This window comes from Puntigrus tetrazona, chromosome 2, assembly GCF_018831695.1.
Source record: "Puntigrus tetrazona isolate hp1 chromosome 2, ASM1883169v1, whole genome shotgun sequence".
Lineage (NCBI taxonomy): Eukaryota > Metazoa > Chordata > Actinopteri > Cypriniformes > Cyprinidae > Puntigrus > Puntigrus tetrazona.
Window position 1 is genome coordinate 4,373,442 of NC_056700.1, and position 25,078 is coordinate 4,398,519.

A 25,078-nucleotide genomic window follows, 5' to 3' on the forward strand; every position below is an offset into this window, starting at 1 on the left:
AACGATGCTAGATATGCACACGCAGGCCTATTCGATGTCCCCTAGTTAGAGCATTTGGGTCACCTCCTCAATAACATCTCATTAAACCCAGTTGGTCCACTGTCTTAAGGCCCTTATTTGTACCATGCAGTTCTAAGGAACAATCCAGCATAGAGGAAAAGGTTTATGTGTCAGAGAGCTAAGAAAAGAACGCTATGCTGCAAACAATAGATAAATTAACCACTGTTTCCCATGTTAGTGAAGTAAATATTTTTGGTAACACTTTAGAAGAGGTGACATGTTAACTATCAACTACAACCTTTCCCTCGATAAATTCTTATTTTGCTGCTTATTAATAGTTAGTAGGGTAGTTGTTAAGTTTAGGTATTGGGATAGGATTAGGGATCATGAAGAATAAGCTCATGTAGAATAAGTCATTAATATGTTCTAATGATATGCTTCATATTCTAATGATATGCATCCATGAAATAAAGTGTTGCCATATTTTTAATTTGGGCAGCTTGTGTTGTGTGCACGCTTGGCCAATCAGCGTACATGTACAGGTAGGAGCTAATTTAGTTCCCCCAAATGGAGATCCTAGAACTAAATTAGTTCCTGTGATGATTTGAACATATAAAAAGCTGGAAATACCACCAAATAGCAGAGGGAGCTATGAAAAGGCTCCTCCTCTATAATCACCCCCATCAGTGTGCACACATGATGTGGGATCTCTAAAGACACTTCTTAGAATTTGCTCACCAGGTGGCTTAGATATCCTCGTTGGAATCTCAGTTTTGGAATTTCCTTACGTTAATGGAGAGAAGAAGCATCTCTCAGGTAAAGTGCTTCGGGGTATCTTGTGACATTAGCATACAAGTAAAAGGAAATGATGCCACTTATTAGTGAGGGAATGGGTCTGAAGTGGAGAAGGATGAAACTGGAATCCACTAGGATCGTGGAGCATTGTCAGTTTAGTCGGTTTTCCTGTCACAGAGCATTTTGGATTTGATGGAGTGGATGACGGTTTTGGGAAGTCGAGCAGCATGGCTTCTTTCTGGATTTCACACTGCTGTCGCGGGCTCTATGGGAAGATGCCCTCCAGCTGTTGCCTCTCTGATGTGGTCTTCTGTGGAAAGATTGGGATCCTCTTCCCGGCCCCTCTGGCATCCGTTGTGTCTCTTCAGAAGCCAGCCCAATGCTTTCTGCAGGACTCTGGGAAGCACCTTCTCACCGATCTGGGAATGTTGGGTTGACCAGAAAGCAGGACATGGAAGGAGAGAAAGTCCCACACATTGTTCTTTTCTCTAATAATCACAAAATGAATTCCAGTGATGTCCTGCTCACCTCCTGAGGCTTTTACTGTTCCTTAAATACTACCTTCTTTTTGATGAAGGATATATTGCCTTCAGGTGCTCCCGACTTGGTTTCTCTGTTCTGCTGATTGCGGTTGCCAGAGGCCAGAGAAATATTTTACAGTCAAGGTCAGGCGCGTCGGTTAAACCGCTGTAGGTTTGTCAAATTTTAATCGGGTTTCATTTTGAACAAAAAAAACCCCATCTTTTTATTTTGAGATATTTTGACTAGATGCCACGTTGAACCAGAGCTGCCTGGAGCAAACTTAAGCGTGTTTGTTTTTTTCCGAAATAAAAACAATAATACATTAAATAAATATGAAAACATTACATGACTGTTGTTTGTTCAAACCTGTCGGATTCATGCTCTCTACCATCTCTTCTTATCTTTTTATAATCTGAAGAACATTCTTTTCCTACAAAGAACCTTTCGTGAAACCGAAGGATTCTTTCTGGGACCACTTGGACAAAAAGCGTTCCTCTATGGCATTGTGAAGCACTTTTATTTTTAAAAGTGTGTGTTGAAGTGAATGTTCACCGCATTCTCAAACTGCACTGTAAAAAAAAAAGTGTAATTTTAATGGTAAAATCTTGTAAAAATAAAAAAAAAAACAAAAGGTTGACAGGTTAACAGCAAATTCTTGTACAGGGAAAAATGATAAAACATCGAACCAAGGTTAAAGTAAAAATAATGTTAATTTTACGGTTAAATGTTATAAGTAATTACAACAAATCACTGTAAAATTGACAGGTAAAAACTGTAAACTGATATTCCCTGCGTGACACTCCATATTTAAAAGTCATCTTTATTTATGTACATTTTTATTATTTATGTACGTTTGGGCTTTATGTTACATCTTCTGTTGTTTATTCAATGTCTATTGCACTACTTAAGCTTCATGTGTGTTACCATGATGGTGTTTTGTGTTTGCGTTAATGACTCTTTGCACGTATATATTAGTATATACTTAGTATTAGTATATATTAGCGACTTGTGATGAGCTCTGATTCTTCATGCGGCTCTCTCTTTTATTATGTCAGTATGTTAAAGGTACTAAACAGACTTCAGTAGCAGTGTGCATTGTTAAATTCAACGGTTTACATTCAAAGCGACTTGTTTGCAAGTTACAGTTTTATAATGTTAATACCGTAAATGTTTTTACAGGTTTTTTTACAAAATTATTCCGGGCAACCACAGCTGCCAATTTTTATTTTTTACAGTTTGTTACCGTGTCGACTAACTCGCATTGCGTTTTGTTTTTCAGAACCACAGTCTGAGTCTGCACAGCAGCTAACAACAGAACCGCCTGGAAGAGAACGGAGACCCCGTCATAAATATATGAGCGTTGCATCGTTCTGTTGCACACAGCCCGAACAGTTAAAAAGAAACGAAGGCAGGGGTAAAAGATGTTTGACATTCAGTGTTCCTATTTGTAAGTAATATCCTTCATGTTTTGCTTTTACTTTTCTTGTAAAGAGTCTTGGAATTTTTATTCTTAAAAATAAATGTGTTTGAACGTTACAAAAGATTGAGGAGATGTGAGAAAGTATCTGGGCTCACAAAACAAGATGATATCAGGAATACTGCCTCGTGTGACCAGAGCATTAAACCTTTGAGTGAAGTAGGAATAATAATAATAATAATATGTTGAATATATGCAAAACCAAAACAACACTAAAGCAGCAGTAATCCATTCCGAATGATCTTCTCTTATCTTGAGGTCATTTCTCACAGTTTGAGAAACTGCTGTCCGTCCACGTTGACTTGTATATTTCTGTTTTTAATGTTTACTGCTTGCTAAAGTCTGGATGTGTCTGGAATGTTTCTTTCTATATGAAAGAGGATGAGGACATTTATACTCTGTTGTCTCCATTTGTCTCATTGGGTTTGGCTGCACAAATGCTGTCAGGAGCATGTCAACGGCTGACTGATGTGTAACGCCCAACTCTTACTGTAACAGCGTTGTGTCTAATATGTACAGTATATACCGGTTTTACACTTTTGCAACACTCCATATACTTTTATGGAGGTTCTTGTTTCGAGCTGACCCTACACACTTGATAAGTGGCAACTGGACTATTGGAAAGGAGACTTTTATTATATGTCATGACATGTCAATTAAAAAAAAAAAAAGTTCTATAAAAATATTAACCGAGGTCTGATTTGTTGGACCTTTTTTGTGTTCTCATGTGATGGAAACATTAAAATTGTATGAAGATATGGATTTGCTGTGCTTTTCCAGAGATGTTTCATTACTGTGTTGCTACGTCTTTGTTTGGAAACACTTTATTAGTCCACTATCTATTAACAGTAAGTAACTTTGCATGTATACGTCTTATTCTGCCAAGCCTGAACCTATCCTAACAGTCTCTGAGAGTTAGTAGACATGTAGTTATGAATTAATGAGAATGAACTAACATGTAGTTACAAAGTTACTTATAGTTAGTAGAATGACTGAAGTGGACTTTTAATATAAAGTGTGACCCTTTGTTTTTGTATTTCTTTTTTTCCAAACGAATGTAATACTTTACATTAAAAAAAAAAAAGAAAATATTACAAATATCCAACTCAGAAGGTAACACTGAATATCAAATGAGCTTTTCTATTCATTGAAGTGGATTGAAATGGCAACCACATTACCAGAGTTTTGGGACATGCCTGAATTATGGTTCTGATTTTTATTAATATTATTATTATTATTATTTACAGAGGAATTGGCATTTAAAACATAAATACTGCATAAAGCATTTCTTTTTCTCCAAATAGTCCTGAACCCAAGCTGCGTACAGCGGAGATCAGCCTCAACCGAAGAGTTTGGATTTGTGGGTTTTTTGGAAAAAGCTTTTGGTTTTATGAACGACACACAAATCCAATAAAAGCAGAAGCTACTCTAGGACAGTCCTCCTGCTTTCTTTAGATGTGAGCTTTATTTCTGTCACATGCTGTTGCGTGCTGGCCCGGAAAACTAACTTTAAGAGTTTAAAATCTAACGCAAGTTATCTCTCTGCGTCCATTATCAAGCTTTTAAAAAAATCCAGTTTTATAGATGCACACGGCTAAGATGGTGACGAACAGATGTTGCTTCGCTGGCACGAACAAGAGCGAGTGTTTTCAGAAACGTCCAAGTATAAAGACTCCCTCCTGTTCGTGGAATCAAAACATCTCTCATCTTATGAACGACTTCTTCGTGTTCAGAACAGACACTGATGGCCTAAAATAATGCATGCTAACGGTGTCCAGTGAGGTAACTACGAGCCAAACTGAACTTCTTGCAATGGAGCAGCGATGCTACCAAAGTCCCAGTAGCTCCGCTGGTAGAGAACACCAAGGTCGTGGGACCGATTCCCAGCGGATACACACACACTAATTAAATTGCTCAATTGCACTGGGAGATGCTTTGAACCTGCAAAATGAATACATGTAAATAACTTGATTCTTGATATTGCTGGACACTCTACCTGCCATCAATGAATTTATATGCACTTTATAGTAACACAAGAATGCGAGGGACTTTAACTGTAGCACTGATTTCGTGTTTTCTCTCTCTCCAGTGACACATATGCTAATAAGCTTCCCCTTATTGAGGGAGTTCTTCATTTAGACTTTATATAAATCTCTCAGACACAACTGCCCTAGAGCAAAGCGCTCAACCCCAGGCTGCCCTGCGGTTCTAATAACTAGCTGCCACACTTAAAGGTATGCTTTTTTTTTTCAGAGATATTTTTATGTTATGGACCTTCATCGCATTTCCGAGATTCTCAGCAGCGGAAGTTGTCATAGTTGGGTTATGGGAAAGTAGCAACCGCGAATATATTTTTTGGCGTTCCCATTTGCTAACATAACAAAAGAAAAACTCTACCATTGTGTTGTCATGACTTTGAGTAAAAGCTAAAAAATTGAGAGAGACTGATAACACACACAAACGTAACACATAGTATTATTAATATTGTATATAAAAAAAAGACGTCTCTTCTTGATAGCAATCATTAATCAAAGTAGTCTATATGTAAAAATATAAATTTTTAAAATATACATAGAAACGTCAAATGTATAAATAATATGCAGATATGAACAGTGAGTATTAATGGTCAGATTTGTTTTTAAAGTGCCCCTATTATTATGGGTTATAAAAGGTTCGTATTTTGGTTTTGGCTGTCCAAGACAACATGTTGAAATGCATGCAAGGTCAAAAAAACTTACATTTTCTTATAATACGCATTTATTTTTACCTTATTCGTTCAAGGACTCTCAAACGATTCGTTCAACTATTCATCTTTCCAAACACCACCGGTGATTGGTCGATTTCGCACCTAGTGGCGAAAAATGAATTTACATTTTCATTCGGAACCAACGTGAACTTGGGACTCGTTTTTAAAACGACTGGCTTCATTGATTCAAAGTCGATTTTTTCGTTTGAGAGACAGTGACTTTATACACGCCGCACTTTCAAACATTGCAGGATGTTTTCATTTACTTCCATTCATCCAATCCATAATAGGGACACTTTAAGTAGTTTGAATGTGCACACAAATGCTTTAAACCACGACGACTATTATGCATGCACAAATAGATAAAAACATAATTAAAAATCATGCTATAGTTGTGTAGTTATTATGCATTTACCTTATTATCCACAGTGGATTAATACACTTATTTGATATCAAATATTAAATTTCACGACATGAGCTTATACGGTCTATGCAGTACATATCCATCCTAAAACACTGACGTTTCTTTGACTTGCATTGTTGTGCTTGTGCATTTTTTTCTATTATTATATTCTTATTGTAGTTTTTCATCTGAAAGCAGCTCTTCCACCCAAGTCCCCAAATGCTCACTTTAGTTAATGATGAACAGTTTATTGTTAAAGCAGCGTATTGTTCATGACAAACAGCACTCCTGAACCTCTCCGTTCTGTTTGTTATCGTTGGGGTGTTTTCTTTTTATTCCGCTTTCTGTCGAAGAAAGAAAAGGAAACTTAATTAAACTGAACAAAATGGAGCGGCATCTTTCCAAACTCTCATGTCATTAAAATGGAGATGAGTATAAAAGAACAACAGAGTAACGTCTTGTGTGAGATATTTATGGGGTGTGTTATGCAAGCATGTCACATTATTCTGTCTGTATGTTTCATGTCATTATCACCTCTTGTAGTGATGTTCCTCAGGGACCGACAGGAGGAACGACAAGTGAAGCAATGTATCCACATTACAGGCTTTTTTAATTGCTTTGGTAAGATTACACCGTTACAACGTTTGCGTGAACCAAATGAAAGCATGAGATCAGGATTTAAAAGGGTTATCATCAATGACTTCAGTGGATGATGGAAACGATTCGTGTTATTATGCATTTATTAATCAGACCAATCGTTAACGCATCAGATCTACACGAAACACGCAAGCTTGGAATAAGTCGTGTTGTTTTGGCATCGTTGTCTATTCATTACCAGAAGAAATGTTTTAGCTGTCTATATATTCATTATATTCATAGAAATGAGCAGATAGCTCACTGAAATGAACTAGACCGTGGATGATTTAAGTACAAACTGTAAAATACAACTCAAGTATGATATAGGTTTAAAATAAAACATTATGAAGGGCAGATTTTATTTTGTCTGTTTGTTAAAGCACCCAAACAAATGCAGTCAGATTGTGTGACAAACACAGGTGTTCAACTGAAAGATCAACAGTGACATCTAGTGGACAAGTTCATTCAGCAGAACAAACCCAGCAGAACATCAATCATATTTCGAAAGACTATAATAGGCCAACACAATACAGTATTCAGCAGTAAGTGGGACATATAATGTAGTGTTATAGCATCCGATCGAGAACATTGACATGAATGAGTCTTTCAATTAATTGTATCACACCCTTTATTGTCCTCTGAGATCATTCATGTGTCAGCTCCGGCCTGTGTATACACTACCAGTCAAACATGGCACAGAGAGTGAAGGAGTGTTCAGAGAACTCAGTATAAGACTGTGTAGAGCTGTAAAAGTCCACAAAAAAAAAATAGTTTTATTACGTGCAACGTTTTGGCCAATACTTTAGTCCCATTTGTTTGGTGCAGTTTAAAGGTCATAGTTTAATTATTAATATCATTTTAAAATATGAAATAGAAAAAATAATAATATATATATATATATATATATATATATATATATATATATATATATATATATATATATATTTTTTTTTTTTTTTTTTTTTAATAAGCTGGTACTTCCAATATTTGACTGGTACTGTGTACAATTACATCTTAATTCATCAAAATCTAAACGATGTGTTCATTTCAGAAGCAGAAGCTTAGCAGAACAATAGCTATAATTATAAATTAAATCATATATTAAATAATTAGTTTGGCACAGAGAAAGAAAACCCCAGATGTGACGCTGGAGCATAAATGCAATCGCAAGGGTCGTTTTTATGCATTTATGCATCATCTGAAAGATGAAAAGTTTTCATTGATTTATAGTTTGGTAGGGTAGAACCATATTTGGCTGACTATTCGAACATCTAGAATCTGAGGGTGCAAAAAACGCATTTAAGGTTGTTGAAATGAGGTCCTTAGCAATGCATAGGCCTATAACTAATTAAAAATGAGTTTTATTATTGTTGGCTGTTGCTACAGATACATCTGAGCTTTTTATGACTGCATGCTTTTGTGCTCCAGGGTCACATATTACACAGAGAGCTCATAAAGTGTAACGTAAATGCATTTGCTTATAATACACAAATAAGGTAAAAAAATGCTAATATATAGCTTTGGATGAACTATTCCTTCCAGAAAATACTAAAACATATTTTTGAGGTGTTTATGTATTGCACATGATGGAAGACGTTTGTTAGCGTTTATATACATTTATATACAGGTGAAAGTCACATGACAGGAGGATGCCTCGATCACTCTGTGATTGGCTTATCACCTTTTCATTGTGATCTCGCCCCTTCTTACACTCGCAATCATTGCACAAAGCCTGAGTGGGTCGTACTGCAGAAAATGGACTAATTGGACTAATTACAAAGCAAACAACTCACCCACTCAGACATCATCACATATGAATCAAAATGATTAAATCAGTGAGCTTTTTATTAAAGAGCACAGCTCGATTATGCCTTATAGGCATGTAAGGCATTATGCCTAATATACATGCCCTCGATTATGGTCTTATAGGCCACTTAAAGCTGTATCAAACACGTTCTACTTGGCATAAAAATTCAAGACTGTATCTAACTTAAGTTATACCTCATGTTGTTTCAGTCTATAGCACAGATCTGTCTATATGATAAGAAACACAACCTAGGAAAATCACTCGAAAATCGTGTTTTTGCAAAACTCCAATAAACACACATACAGTATAATTAATTGCAGTTCTTGGTTGAAATGAACACCAGGGGCAATAAACCATCAAACTGTATTCCTTTTCCTGAACTGTGATAGTTGGTTTTCACATAACTTTACTATGCGTCTGTAACACAAGTTATATGCATGTATGTATATCTGTATCTGCAATGCTGAATTAACACACTACAAGACTGTCTGTTAACAAAACACATCTGGTTAAAACACTTTTAACATAGTTCAGGAATCATGATTTATAAAAGAATACATATTTATGTTTACGTCACATAACCAGCTTGGCTTCTACGTCTAATTAAGTAAACTTGCTCTGTAGCGCACCTGGTAGCCTCGCACTTGAATAAAGCATAAGCACAAGTCACAAGAAAAGATTGCTTAAGCATATGAGCTTGTATCACACATTAATTTTTTGTTAAGATTATTAGTTTAGATTGTACGTTATTTCCAAACTTGAGAGCATTAAAGTTTTAGCACTACTCACCTGACATTTAATTTCCGAACCGCCATTATACAACAACCAACAAAATGAAACCTTTATCTATTCTTTAGAAAATGTAATTAGCTTTTAGCTTCATTCACTGCACATTTCACTTTGTGCAAGAAGCAGCATAATATCATTTTGCAAAAAATGTGGCCACACGCAGGCACGCTTTTCTGATAAGAATGTGTTGCAAAATAAAATCATTGCGCATTTATCTTTAAAGCGGTTTTTCACTGAGGGAAACAAGAGAAAAATACAGACATACAAATATAATTTGAGGTATAATGTGAGCTTATCATGAACGCAATGCAAACTCTACTTGAAGTTATAACATATAACTGCCATAATTAAAATACTAAAAGCATTAGTGCTTATTTAAGTATAAATTCTTGGCACCAGAACAAAAACTATACATACAAGTAGACACGGTTTCAGCTTGCCCCAGGAAATTAGCACAGCTACAGCTAACCACATGCTGCAGTCATCTCTGGTCTATGTAACCAATAACCATCAGTAATTGTGTTTATCAACATGAATCATCGTTTATCCTCTGTTGATCGTCATTAAAGGAATGTTCTCAGTTCAATACAGTATAAGCTGTATAGTCAGCAGGTATAATGTCCGTTACCATTTCTGTTCAGGTTTTAATTTTCAGGACCTTTTTCTCTGAACACTGAAAATGTCCAGATCTTTAAATATCTAGAAGACATTTCTTGGTTGACAATGGGAATGTCAGCGAAAAGGAGCGTTCCATTTTTTTGTGACCATTATCTGTTTCGAATGTCCTCTAAGTATCTGAAAGCAGTATTAAAGTTAGATAAACAGCTAAAAACTGTTTTAGGAAAACCTTCATGGCTGCTCTATAAATAATGTTGCCCTTCAGGAACTCGTGCTGTGACCAAACTCTGACTCACATGTTCAATCGGTCCAGTGGTCATGTAGAGACCAGGATGCATAAAAGCATGTGCGGTGGAACCAGCATCGGCTTTCTGTCATTCAGCAAGTGCCCTGTGTGCGTCAGTCTTATTTGGTGTTGTCTGTCCATTATCTCTCTTTATGGTCATAGTACAAGTGTAGACGAGCATAGGGTGGGCAGCACCTTAGTTTTTCAGCATCTGTGTTCTCCCCTTTCCGCGCTACATTACTGGTGGGGATACACACAGTTTGTGTGTTGTCTGCTCGAGAGCACAGCACGCAGAGTCAGTTTCTGACGAGGCAGGGTGCCAGCTCGGGGGAATCAGCTCTTCCCCTCAGTGGACAATCATTGTAGAACAAAACTAAGATATTCACTCCGCCGCAAGAAGTAGACACTCTCTTGAGAATGGAAGCCATCGAGGTGGTTCCTCTTCACAAAAGAGAGTGCGGGTTCTACAGCCGGTAGTCGGTCCAAAGAAGGTCCAAAGAATGTTGTCACTGTCAATCAGTTTCAGAAACATTTGGGTCTAATCCAACGTGATTCCTTTTGGCCTGCTGTACATGACACCCATACGGTGGGGGCTCAAGACAAAAGGGTTTTCCCTGAGGAGAAATCTGCTTCGCATGGGATGCTTTTGTGCGTTAGACACGTGGAAGAAACTTGGTTTTTGGACTTGAGAGTTGGCCCCTTGTTAGTGAAGCAGATATGGAGAGTTTTAGGCCAGGCTCAGGTAGACTTGTTTGCGACTCAAGAGACATTGTCCACAGTTCTCTCTGACTCATCTAGATCCACTGGGGCTGGATGCTATAGTTAGGGTTAGACGTGTTCTGAAGAGAGTGTACTGGTCGGGGCCTAGAGTCCTCTGATCTCCACTCTTCTTCTTCCAAAAGCTGGCCTTTGGGATGCGGGCCCCGCCTACTTTAGTCAATATGGCCGCCATTTCTTCCTCTCACTCTAGCTGTGCTCTTCCACACTAGGCATTGATTTGTAAATCTGGTGGCGTGGGCGTCTCGTTCCCATTTCTCGCCCATCCATTGTCCTGATTACACATGTGATTCAGAGAGTGGTCATGCTGAAGGCGTTCCCATAGCGTTTCCGATGCAGCGTCTCATTCCCTCTGGGAACTATGGTTACATACGTAACCTGGAAATTTTTTTTTGGCAACATTTTAAGAACACTGTTAAAGACTGGGGTCCACATTCACAAAACATCTTAGGGCTAACAGTAGCTCATATCGGTGAGAAACATTTCACGATAATGTGAACATTGTGAACAACTCCAAATCTTCCTTTTGATTATATCCTCGTTTTTATTGTTAAATCTATGTTTGAATATGGCAACATAATATTGTGCTGTAATATTTCTGTGAATAAATCTCTGACAGAGACCCCTATCAGCCAATCACCATGTGCATAATTAGTTAGCATGCTGACACCATCCATAACTTCTTTGTAGTCTAAGGTATATGTGACGAAGTTTTAAGATTTACTAAGTCATACAGTGTCAGTGTCAAAATATGAAAGATTGTATACAAGTTTCCTGAGTTCAGCGCATATGCAGCAGCGTCAGCAAAAATAGTTGTCCTTGTCATTGCAAATGTTTTACTGTGTATCATTAGTAACTACTGACAGTTGTTTTAACCTATTAGAATTTTTTCTTAGGGTATGTGATAGGTTTACATTGCAACAATTGTACTAAAAAATGGGATTTTTTTTTTTTTGTTTTGTTTTTAAAATGCTTCATGTACAGATAATAATGTAATTTACAAGGATCTGCGAGAACAAATAAAAACATTGCATTACGCATGCCATTTCAGTAGTTGGCAGTGTCACTTTGTGAAGAAACACCTATGAAACACATACAGTGGGTACAGAAAGTATTCAGACCCCCTTACATTTTTCACTCTTTGTTATATTGCAGCCTTTTGCTAAAATCATTTAAGTTCATTCTTTTTTCCTCATTAATGTACACACAGCACCCCATATTGACAAAAAAAAACACAGAATTGTTAACATTTTTATTTAAAAAGAAAAATTTTAATATCACACGTATTCAGACACTTTGTTGTGACACTCATATATTAAACTCAGGTGCTTGAGATGGTTCTACACCTTCATTTGAGTCCAGCTGTGTTTGATTACACTGATTGGACTTGATTAGGAAAGCCACACACCTGTCTATATAAGACCTTGCAGCTCACAGTCCATGACAGAGCAAATGAGAATCATGAGGTCAAAGGAACTGTACGAAGAGCTCAGAGACAGCACTGTGGCAAGGCACAGATTTGGCCAAAGTTACAAAAAAATTTCTGGGACAGGATGACTGGTTGCAATCGAGGGAAAGATGAATGTGGCCAAGTACAGTGATGTCCTGAACGAAAACCGTCTTCAGAGTGCTTAGGACCTCAGACTGGCTTCCAACAAGACAATGACTCTAAGAAGTGGCTTCACAACAACTCTGTGACTGTTCTTGAATGGCCAACGTTCTACCAACGTTTACCATCCAACCTGACAGAACTGGAGAGGAGGAATGGCAGAGGATCTCTAAATCCAGGTGTGAAAAACTCATTGCTTCTTTACCAAAAAGATTCATGGCGGTATTAGATCAAAAGGGTGCTTCTGCTAAACACTGTGCAAAGAGTCTGAATACTTAGGACCATGTGATATTTCAGCAATATAACAAAGAATTTTAAGGGGGTCTGAATACTTTCTGTACCTACTGTATAGGCATTTCTATAAACTGAACATGTAGTGCGCATGACATGGTTTTCACAAATTCACCTTTTTGTAGTTTAAGGCCTGGACTACGAAAGCAGCCAAGCAATAATAATAATAAATAATAAAATCATCCAGAGATTAAAGTTATTATGCAAGATTTAACTCAAAATTTAGAAACAATGTTGAGATTAACTTTCGAAAAATACAGTTATGTTTCAAGATAAAATGAGTCATTTCAAGAGTAATGTACAGGGTTATGTGCATTCGATTTGATTAGGGTTCTTTCGCCAAACTCTCTTTTCTGGCTTTTCTCATCACATTAGAAACTGGCAGGAAAACGGGGGACAAAGTGCACGGGACCCAGAGGCTGTCACTATCGCTATCTCTCTCCATCCACTAAATATAAATTTGAAGAAACCACAAAGCAAATTCGTTGCAATGGGAATCCTCAGAATCCCTAGAAACACTATTGGTTGACCCTAGTCCTTTGGAGTTGTCATGTCCTGGCCTTTAGACAGACAGAACATGCACATGTTTTCATAAGTTTGCATTTTCTGTAAGCGAACAACGAAAATGCATTTTAAATTAAAACTGGAGCTGTGTAAACACCGCTTATGCCACAAATGCAGTCGACAGACTTGTATTGAACCTTGAACATTCCTTTCCACACATAGGCACTTAAATCCTCTTTGTACATGCCGTTTCAGCACATGTCTGATCACTCAGACTATCTATGTGTGCTGGATGAATGGGCTGTTAGAGGTATGTTGGACCTCTGTCGTGGGCACAGGATCTTGAAGAAGGCCCTTCGGAAGCTGCTGTGGCACAGTGGGTAAAGGAACGGGTTGATCGCTGAGTTCAGCCACAGCAGCCAGAACGTCACCTCATACCAGTGATGCGACACGCAGTCGCCTCTGCATGCCGCTCGCACGATCATCAACAGAGTGTACGGTGCCCAGCACACCGCGAAAACACACACGATTATGGCCAGAGACTTCGCGATCTTCTTGTCCTGCCTCAGACGTGAGCGCTGAACGCACCGCATCGACAGACCGTCGTTCTCGGAGCGCTTCTCGCCATCTGCCGCGCTTTTCTTCTTGAGCGTCATCGAGTTCCAGCAGATTCGGACGCTCATGCCCGCTTTCTCCCCATAAACATTTGTAGCATCCTGGCACTTTGGAGAACAGGATTCTTTCTTGCTGCCGAGTCTCCTCTGACGGATGCTGAGGTATATGCTGATGTTAAAGAACGCCACGGATAAAAATGGTGAGAAAAACTCGACCACTGAAGCGGAAAGCAGGAAGTACCAGGTGTAGTAGAACTCGGCGAAGCACTCGTCGTCTGGCACGCGGCTCTTGCCTGTCAACTGCTCCCAGAATAAGATGGCTGGTCCATAGAGGAGGAAGGCCAGAATCCAAACCGCTGCTATCTTTACCACAGCAAAGTGGGTCATTCCTTGTTTGGCACGGTACGACACCTAGAATCAGGAAAGGAAACAATGGAAGATTGTATTTAATTGGCAAAAAAAAAGAATGCAGAAAACAGAAAACTGATAACTGAAAGGCGATGCATTGATGTACCATCAAAAACTGAGGCAAAAAAATCACAGTATTGATATCCCTTATTATGATTAGAACCATTGAAGAGCAATTTTGCCTCAGTTGTGCAAAACAAGACTGCATACAAAACACATACCAACATGTACGTATCACTGCAGTTTCCAAAAGAAATTAACATTAGAGGCAGTAAAACTCTGTTTTATTCCTTTTCACACAAATTTACAGAGTTTCGATTAAGAAGACGTGATTTTTGTACAACTGAAGAATACCATATGTCTTCAAAAGAATATTAATGTGCTGGGATATTTGAAAACTGATTCTTTTGAACGTTAGCATCACACATATCCAGCTTCTTATCTATGCGTTTTCAAAGACTGCAAGTTGAAAAAACAGTTCAAATTTGAGTAAAAGGTAAATGACAGAGTTTCAATATCAAATGCCTTTTTATATCAGCTTTGCATTTGTTAACCGTATCGAGTAGGTTTAGGGTTGGATTTGGTGTAGGGCATATTTCCAAAAAAATTACTTTTTAGCAACAGTTCACAGATATTTCAATTATGAACAATCATAATACATACCTATATCAACTTGATAAAAATGTGCCAGGGTTCACGTAATAAACCTGTGTTTTAGCGCCACTCTGTGGACATTTCTCTTTAAAACTGCAACGAAAAGTGAAGACACTTAAAATGGTGTTGGATGTGTAAAGAGAAGTGGGACAGAATGCCTTGTCAGATGTGTGCAAACCTGGTGGCCAACTGCAAGAAACGTCTGACCTCTTTGATTGCCAACAAGGGTTTTGGCACAAAGCCTTAAGTCATCATCGATTTTTTTTTTTTTTATTTATTTATTTTTTTTTTTGTTATTCTCTCATACTTTTAAAAATAGGTCTACCACTGAAATTTGACTGATATTTTCTTTGTCCATGGCCAAACATACAAAATCAAAGGGGGATCAAATATATAATTTTTTTTAACTTTTAATGTTCAATTTAAATATGTTAAGATTAAAAGACAAAATCTAATGTGTTACATGTACATTTTCCATTTGCTCATTGTGAAATAATTGTTCTGGCCTGGAAATGAGCTTGTTTCACAGCCTTGTTTGAAGTTTGTAGCCCTGCTACACTAATTTATGTTCCCACTTTAAAGCTTTTTATGCATTAAAATGCCCCAAATATACAATTTTAAGGCTCCTAATATTGTTTTGGGAGTCTCCTACAATAGGTTAACATGCATGAAGAAATGCTTTTGTTTTCTCAAAATATGCGTTTAATATCAACCAATTTTTCATGAGCCTACTCCGTACTGATTCGTCAGATTGCCCAGCATCGGAAACGATGGACCCATTGCCATAATTCTGTATTTTCGAATTATCTTCTGTCGATATCTTGCACTTTTGGATGTACAACTTTGCAGATCGTTCAGATTCACATACAACATTACACACTGCATGAAAGGCAGTATTGGAAATGGCACTTTGAATTGCACGCTAAGAAAAAAAAAATACTGGTCATTTTATTGTTTGCTTAAATTACTAAACATTACATACTAAATGAATTGCCTGTAGCAGTTCTTGAGTTAGTTGACACCCTAGATACTCAATACTCAAATATCACAGATAAATGCAATGAATAATTTTTTTTCAATACATTTTTACTGTAAAATGCATGGCAAAATGTTAATTATCTGCTACGAAATGTGGTTGTTTTTATCAGTATTTTTCCATTATTCACTTGTACCGCTACAGCCCTAAAATAAAATGTTAATTTTAGTAGCGAAAGCTTGATTAGTTTTGAACTGGCGGCATCAAATGCTGTTGCTGTATGGAGACCCAAATGTGAAACTAATGGGATGATAATCATTTTACAAAAAAATCAGTTGACTAAAAAAACAAAAAAACGATCAACGAAGCAATCAAGCAAACCAGTTGACAAGATGTGAGAAAATTGTGAGTATTTATTACTATTCAACTAATAGGCTACTAATTAAAAATCACTCTTGGCAACAAAGTGTGGTATTGCTCCGTTGAATCATACACAGAAGCCGTGTGTGAAACCGCACACTTTCTTTGCCGGTACACACACATCCGAGTATATAGTGCTGCCAATGATAGCACGAATCTTTCCTCCTTCAATGCCTTTGATTGAAGCTGAAGCTGCAGTCTGTGAGATCAAACATGGCTGTCTTGCAGATTAAAGGCAGACGTTACGTATTGTGATTTTATGTTTGTATCATTGCTCTGATGTTAAGAGCTTGTGTGGGAAAACAAAACAAGACATTTTCAAGGACGCTTTCTGACCTGAGTCTAACCAAACATCAGAGAGAGCTTTGAAGTAAATATTCCACAATATTCAATGCTCTGTAAATCTCTGTTCCCAGGGCATCTCCGAATGTTTCTTTAGTTAGAGGGATTTAACCCCACAATAAAGATTTGGGAAGATCGTCTTATGCAACATCCTTTCAAAAATTGCTTTTGTTCAAAATGAAAAAAAATCCCAGCCCACCTGTTTAAACCTGTTGCTGCCGAATGCACTTCAAGTTACTTTGCACCACTGTTAATATAATTATTAGTGTTGCCAAAGATTAATCGCATCCAAAATAAAAGTTTTTGTTTGCATACTATATGAATGTGTACTGTGCGTATTTATTATGTAAATATAAACACATACATGTACATATTTAAGAAAAAATTTACATTTATATATAATAGGCTATATGTGTGTGAATATAAAACTGGTGTATAATATATAAATATAAAATATAATATACTGGTGGTGCACTAAAATATGCAATTAAGTTCTTGAATGCTATGTAAACCATATATAAGTGATTTGTCATAACATTATGGGCTAAAGCATTATTTTGGTTGTACTCTTTCAAGTTCAGTGTTATTATTATTATTATTTTTTTTTTTTTTTTTTTGTGATGGGAGCAAATATCAAAAAAGAATTTTCTCCTTTAGAGAGTAGGTGTGTTTTGATCTCCTGGGGCCGGTTGCACCTGCTAGACGTAAAGGAGCTGGGTGTAAGCCCTACGCCAGACTTTGCAACGTCCAACTTTATCATAAATTATTTACAATGCGGGTCCATGAAGACATGTTTTCCTGCGGTGATACCTTAGAGGACTTTGTGCTGCCTACAGTTGACTACAACTACTATTATAAAAGTGAATTGATCAAGACAACAAGAAGTCAAGCCATCGGCCATGATTTCATTAAATGGACAAAACAAGTCAGTTTTTATCTGGAGTCTCCCTGCATGTTTCCATGACAGACTTCTTCAAACAAACATTACAAATGAAGGCGGCAGGTTAAGTAAAATATAACGAATGTAATGCATTGTCTCTCTCTCCAATCATACACCTTATGTATATAGACCGCCTTTTTTCACACAGCTACGAGAAGCATTAAACATGGACGTGCATACTGTTGCCGTGGTAGCGAACAATACACTTCTTACTGTAACAAAGTAAACAATTACTTTACAAAAATGGTACATTGCAATCATGTATTCCGCTGTATTGAAGCTTCAATCAGGATGACAACGTGTTTGCATGACAACAATGTAGTCAAAAACAGGTTTTCCTCTTGCATTTATAAAAATGCTGCATTACGTATGCCTGGTCAGTAGTTGGCGCTGTCACCTTGTAAGTTGCTAAAGTAAATGCACACTTTGCTGAAGAAGCATCAGCAAACTCTTGAGTAGCAACAAACGTACCATATACTATGCCACTGTTGTGTTTTTTTTTTTTTGCACTTGCTTTTAAAATCAACACATACTGTGCATGTCTACATACCTAACACGTACTACTCGCGCAAATGACATCACCATTTTCAAGGATTCCTGCATTCGATGTTTACACAGAAAAGATAATGGTGGCATTTTCAAGAACTTTGAAATCAGTTTTTAAAAATATGCATTTTCACTCCCCAAAACACCATTGTCGTTTAAACGAACAGTCAAAACGCATAAAAAGTTTCCAGTTTTAGGTTGAAAATGTTGTGTGAATGGCCCTTAGAAGCTTGCTTGGCTACCGTACCTTTGAGACTCTTGGGAGATGATACCCTTTATCCCTACTAGACCATGATCTCAAGCATTTGAAGAGTGTCTTACACATTCCCAGGATGGCACTGAAGTTGTAGTGGCAAAATCTTTGCTGCCACCACTTGTTTAAACGTAGGCATAAAAGGTGTGAAGGCACTAATGTAGGTGTCCATATGCTCATGATTGAAAAGACAGATTCACAGGAGTATGTTGAAGAAAACATTGTGAGAATTTGAAGGGCCGTCTTCTGCTGGAGAGGAACACCTGCTGCAGTAACCATCATCATCCAGAAGGTGACAGGGTCACAGTGAGATTCCTGCAGTGCTAGCTTGTCCTGCTGTAAGTCACCTTTGAACACCTCCAGCTTCTTCTGGAAAGCAGGACAGATGACATGCATTCACTGGCCACTCAGTGTGCTGTTTTTGCTCTGGAGCTTCATATTAAGCTCACTGAGATGGGTAGTGATGTCAGTTAGAATAGCAACAATTTCCATTTTCCCTTCATTCTTCATCCACAATCTGCTTGGCTTTTACACTCTTCTGGTCCAGCAGAAATGTCTCCAGCTCTTTCTACAGCGCCTGAAACGAATCCCCTCTCTCTCCCAATCAAACACTACATGGAAAACAATGGAAACAACATGCTTCAGGTCTGTCTCTCTGTCTCTAAGCATCTGTGTCACTGCTTCATGAATCTTACGCCCCCCTTGTGTGTCCATGGAGGTTTATGAGACCCAAAACATCTTTATGAAATTCTGCCTTTTCTTCATCAAAACATCTGACAAAGACCATGAGTTGCACATTGTCTGTGCTGTCTGAGGATTCATCCACAGCCAATGAAATCAATTTGGCTTTTTTTTTGTTATACAGAAGAGGTAATTTGTTCAAGCAAGTGTTTCAATTCGTCTTGCAACAGGGTGTTTAGCTTATTTTTCTTGATTATTTCTTCCTTTTGAGTCCCTTCAAACAGAGCAGTCATTGTTGTTGTGTGGCTGATCTAATTATTACACTTTTTGTAGCTTTTATAGGATTATTTTTGTGGTCCTTAACTCTGTGTTCAAAATGTGCACGCTCTGTCTGATAATGCCGTTTCCGATTACCACATATGACTATTGCTACCATGTCACCTCAGATTAAAAGCATTGGTTTTATGCTTCCCACTGGGAGCACGAATGCATATTTTTCTGTCCATTCACTTTTAAACCCGCTTTTTTCAAAATCAACAGCAGCTTTGAGCAGGCCATTTTTATGTTTAGTCGGCCAAAGAAAAAAAGTCAGTTATTGATATTTGCACTGCTTCGTCTGGCCAAGAAAATCTGACCGTTGGATAAATCCGGCTGCCGTGAGTGAGTGATGTTGCTATAGCGATGCTGTTACAGCTGCTGGGATTGGACATGGATCAAGCAGCCAAACGGAGACTCAGTGATATATAGCGTGGAATCACAAGCACTGCACTAAAAACTCGTTTAGATTATGATTAAATTGTTGGTTTTGGCGTCTGTCCAGATTTAGCCCAGTCTGGGTTCAGATACAGACTGGAGTCTGTCTATTGAGGTCCCCTGTTATGGATTAAGTACATATAAAGTAAAGCATTGCAAAAGTTTTTTTTTTTTTTTTGTTCATGATTAGAGCTTACAGTTTAGGAAAGTCAAAAATACGTGATCTCAAAAATATTTATATTTGAGTTTTATTAAAAGACTAAAAGGGTTTGCTGTTCACAGAGTGCTGTATCAAAGCACATTAAATGCAAAGTTGACTGGAAAGAATGAACTGGGTAAGAAAAGGTGCTCAAAAACCAGGGATGATCGCAAGCTTGAGAACACTGCCAAGCAAAGCTGATTCAAACACTTGGGAAGAGCTTTACAAAGAGTGGACTGAAGCTGGGGACTGAAGCTCATGTTCTTGCTGCCAAAACCCTTTAATAAACATGTTTTGGATTTTTTTTTTTTTTTTTTTTTTTTTTTTTTTTTAATATTAGAGTTAAGTCAAATACAGTTTTTATATAGTTCTTAGCAAAATAAAATGGTAAAATCACAAAATAGCCATAGAAGTATGGCTCTAACAAACAATATACAAAACTCTTTTACCTTATCACAATACTGTATGTTCTGCAGTGTAACAGAAACCAAGGAAAAAGAGCTTTGCCATCCCCAACACAGAACAAAAACTATACATGAATTCATGATGCATGGGATTTAGCATGATGCCAGCGACGAGGAGGCACAATCAGCACCAGCTTTGACTTATCATGAGCTGCCAGTGGGGCTCCATTGTCCTGCCACCCGCTTCTGTCATGAGTCTTATCCCAGCATTTCCGCTGGGACCCGACTGACAGTGATTTGAAGGCAGGAATATCCTCACAAAAAACAACTAACAGACCTGCATTTCCATTAGAAAGGGTAATAGAAATAGGACAGGTGCCCTGCTGGCGATAGTGACAATGCAATTCTTAAAACAAAGAATAATCATACCAGAAAAAGTGTCAAAAGACCATCTATGTAGACACCTGAATTGCCAAAATAATGGTCAGTTATACTGCATACACAAATATGTGCCATCTGATAAATTACTGCTGTCAGATGCTGTATATATATATATTTGTGATACTAAAACATTTAGGATGCTGTATATGAGGATCAGTCTGCTCAACATCACCTGGTTTTACTCTAGCCCACGTTGGACATAATTATTGGCACCCAATTCATGCAACCTCCTTTTTGCTATAGAGTTTTCTCTTGTAATGCCTGAAGAGTTTGGAGAACACCTCATAAGAGATCAGAGACCATTCCTGTATGCCTAATCTCTCCTTCAAATTCCCATCTTCTTCTCTTCTCTTCTTCACTTCACTTTTCTATATGGTTCAGTTCATGGCCAGTTTGTGCTCGACGACAGGTTTTTGTGTTGATTACGATGTTTGTTTTTGGATCACTGTCCTGTTGCAAGATCCAATCATGGCCCATAATAAGATTTCTAACAGAGGGTACTGTTGGTATTTGATGCTGTGTATGTGAATAAGATGTCCAGGACTTTTAGCAGAAAAAAAACAGGCCCACGACATTAAAGATCCAGCTGCACTGGGTACTTTTCATCCCTGTTTGCACCAAACCCATCTGGTGGGTTTGCTGCCAAAAAGCTTTTTTTGTAGTTCCATTTGGCCACAGAATCCAGTCCTGTTCGGCAACTTAATATGCTGGAGTTTGTTTTTGGATGAGCAAGGAGGATTTACATAATGATGCAGATATTTGTGATTATTTGATATTTCTTAGGCTTTCTTGCTTTCTGACAGCAAGACTCAACTAATCTCTGCAATTCTCCAGCTGTGGTCCTCAGACAATCTTCCCTCCTTCACCGTGCATTAAGACGAAATACACATGTCCTCTTCCAGCCAGATTTGGTTTAGCTGATTGGAACTTATTAATCATTGATGATTTATTGGATATTTTTATAATCCTGTGGAATAGGGAGTCAGGGCTAGATAATTTCATTCTCCTTGTGATCCTGGTGTGCAAAAAAACTTAACATGAATGCAAATATAGTTCAGAGATATTTTACTTTTTTTAAAGCATTTATTTCATAATGTGAGCTCCCCCTACTTTTAATAGTTTCACTTCAAAGATTTGATTATTTTATATATATTTATTAGATTTATTTTGCAGGTAATTACACAAGCAAGAGTTTCATATTCTTGACCATTTCTTAATAATACATGATATATATTTATAATAGTTTGCATCCAGGTTCTGCTTTTATGCGAGTCAGACTGATTAAAGCGAACAAAACAAATTGAGTCACTGTGACCGTGCATGTATTTTTATTAATGAGTTTCGTTAATAGTGTTTGTTGCTGTTGTTTATCACCAGCCTGGACTTTCTGCTGGTTGTCATGTTGTAAGTATGCTGACACACAGCGAACACATCACTATAGTTTCCTTCGTAATGAAAATATTGGGCGGAAAATTAGGCCTCACCGCTTGTGTAACGGAGAGATAGCGGTCGTAGCTGATAAGTACGATGTTGAAGACAGACGCAGTGCAGAGAAGATAATCCACGACCAGCCACAGCTTGCAAAGTCCTTTACCCAGCATCCATTTCCCCGTCAAGATGTAGGGCATATACACGGGTATGCAGAAGGCACCTGTGCAAAAAAAAACACCAAGCAGAACCCAATATTAAGAAGAGTCAAGCTGAACAATTTTTGCAATTCCTGTCTGTTGTGATAGCATTTTGTCCATTTGTCTGTCAGGGATGACTCTGAGTCATGTTGCTGTGGTTACGTGGTGATTGCAATTTCAAGAGCAAACATGCAGTCGCATTAACAAAACGACACAGTCAAAAGAGGTCCATTGTCTATTGTAGCAGCGTGTATTGAGATGATGCGTGGAGCTCACACAAAAATCACTTTCAAACCGAGCGGCTTTGTGTTGCTCATTGCGGTGACCAAACCAGCTCAGAAGAAAAAGATCTTCACTAATACCTGGGGGTTAAATTTAGTACAAAACAACAGCGCGCCATAATAACACCGTTCGCCGAAATGCTTAATAATTCAGAACTATACAGTGCGTGCCTGATCTCACTGCAATACATTTTTGCTAAATCGTACGTATTTCTGAGTTGCACAGTTCGTATGTGCATTAACGAATGGCCTGCGCATAGCTCCGCCCCTAAACCTTCCCGTCAGTGGTGCGTAGGCAAAAACGTACAAAATCGCACAAGGTCCTACGAATTCGAACAAATTAGCCACTTCGTAAAATACGTACACGTGATTCTGACTCTCAAATAATGGTAAGTGTGACTATTCTTCTATGTAATGCTCCTGAATTTATTAGATGTAATGACACATCAGGGACCAATTCTCACTACTAACTAAGCGTATTTGCTGTTTATTAGTAGTTATAAAGTACATAATAAATAGTGAGTATTGGTCACCCAACTAAATTGTGATCGATGCAATAAAAATCCCTTACGAGTGAGAAAAAAGTAAATGTTATTCTTCACTAGAGTTGCATAAAAAATACAGTCTCCAGCAGATGCATTTCTTCTAGTTTATTATCCTATGTTAATATCCGTATTTGGAGATTTATAATAGCAATATAGCAGAGTACAGTACAGCAGAATTCATTAGAGTGCAATAAAAAAAAAAAAGCTCTATCCAAAAACTTATATCCATGAATCATGCACTCTCTGATGAACTTTCATGCAAGCTCAGAAATAAAATGTGCAAAGATTGTACCTTTTAGGGGTATCCTCTAAGAAAGAAAATCCTGGGATGGACAGCAAGAGTAGGAATAAAGTTATCAAATACGTTGATTTGAGCACTAGCTGTATATTTTGCATAACCGTTAAAAAAAGCATTCCTCATTTCATCTTAATTTTTTCTTTAAGCAGATATCGCTCTACTTAAAATGAATCCCATGCAATTAATTTTCATCTTTAAAATGTATGATTTTCTCAACAGCATCTAATTCTCAGCCGCTTACAGATTTTGTCATCACAAGAGCAGACATCGGTGGACGCACGGTACAGACAGATTAATGAGTTTAGAGCAGTTTTTAACACCCGTATATGACGAGGCAAAATAGTGACATAATACACGGGCCAAAAAAAATTGCAAAAACACTTAGAAGTAGACAAATCCACTGACAGGGAGCATAGTTTCCCATGCATCTAGCTGATGTAATTATCAAAAGTAATATATTATTTTTTTTGCCAAATTATGCAGTAAATGCACACTGATGTGATGAATAAGGGAAGCAGAGCTGGACTCATCTCACTGATTACATCACAGCTCTTTTGATGTTAAAGCAGACAACTGCAGACTCTAGATTTCTCTGTTTCTTATGGTTTCTTGGATTGCAATATATAAATATAACATTCCTATTAAATAGTTCATTTCAATAGCTATAGCCTATTTTACTGAGATTCTAAAGGTACAGATTTAAATAGATAAAGATAATGCTACTCAATAACTAAAATGTTTAATAAAATTAAAAATATATTATAATTAACCTTTTTTTTTTTTTTTTTTTTTTTTTTTTTGATTTTCTAAATATTTCAGACGGACCAGTTGCTCGATCAGTTTGCACCAGATTGTATTCACCCTACAGAACACGACAACCGGTAGAGAATGTCATATTGTCGTTTGCCTGTAACTATTAAACTTTTCTGTAAACTTTACTTACCCACGAGAAAGTCTGAGATGGCCAGGTTTAGCAGGAAATAATTGCTCTGTTTGCGCAAACTCTTGTCCATCTTGAAGGCGACGATGACCAGCGCGTTTCCGCACACGATCACGGCGATCAGGACGACCATCATGACCGTGAGCAGCGCGAGCGCCGGACCCTCGAACCCCGCGTCCGTCCTCACGGCGGTCCAGTTACCCACCGTGGGTTCACGGCTCATGTTGGGGTGGTTACGCATCGTCTTCACCTGGAGCTGCTCTTTTTCATCTGTCTCTGGAAGGCTCGGATGAATGGGTCTGGTGAATGTGTCGCGTGCGCGCGCAGTCGACGCCCCTCTCCGTTCCCACGACGCGCGTCGAGAGCGATTCAGAGCGACTAGCGACTGTCCATCCGTTCATATCAGCGTTCAAATCAAGAAAACAAATAAAAAACAGACTATATCAATTACTCAAAATGTAATAACGTTGATAAAATATTAAGTATTCCGAATTA

General features: G+C 37.8%; 2 protein-coding genes across 5 annotated transcripts in view; one reads left to right on the plus strand and one right to left on the minus strand.

Annotated features, from left to right (window-relative positions):
* Positions 1 to 3,556, plus strand: part of LOC122360677 (zinc finger protein 521) — a 71,397-nt gene extending 67,841 nt beyond the window's left edge. For all 4 annotated transcript variants that reach the window (XM_043261508.1, XM_043261515.1, XM_043261495.1 and 1 more), the window contains one exon: positions 2,597 to 3,556. In XM_043261508.1, coding sequence (XP_043117443.1) covers positions 2,597 to 2,626 — 30 coding nt within the window. In that variant the 3' untranslated portion in view covers positions 2,627 to 3,556. The remainder of the gene's footprint in view (positions 1 to 2,596) is intronic.
* A 4,000-nt stretch (positions 3,557 to 7,556) lies between these two features.
* Positions 7,557 to 24,923, minus strand: LOC122357070 (histamine H3 receptor). Its single transcript, XM_043256256.1, has 3 exons — positions 24,587 to 24,923; positions 22,376 to 22,542; positions 7,557 to 14,285 (listed from the first exon to the last, which is right to left on the minus strand). The coding sequence occupies exons 1-3, from the start codon at positions 24,822 to 24,824 to the stop codon at positions 13,536 to 13,538; spliced, it is 1,155 nt and encodes a 384-aa protein (XP_043112191.1). The 5' UTR covers positions 24,825 to 24,923; the 3' UTR covers positions 7,557 to 13,535.
* Between the last annotated feature and the right edge of the window lie 155 nt (positions 24,924 to 25,078).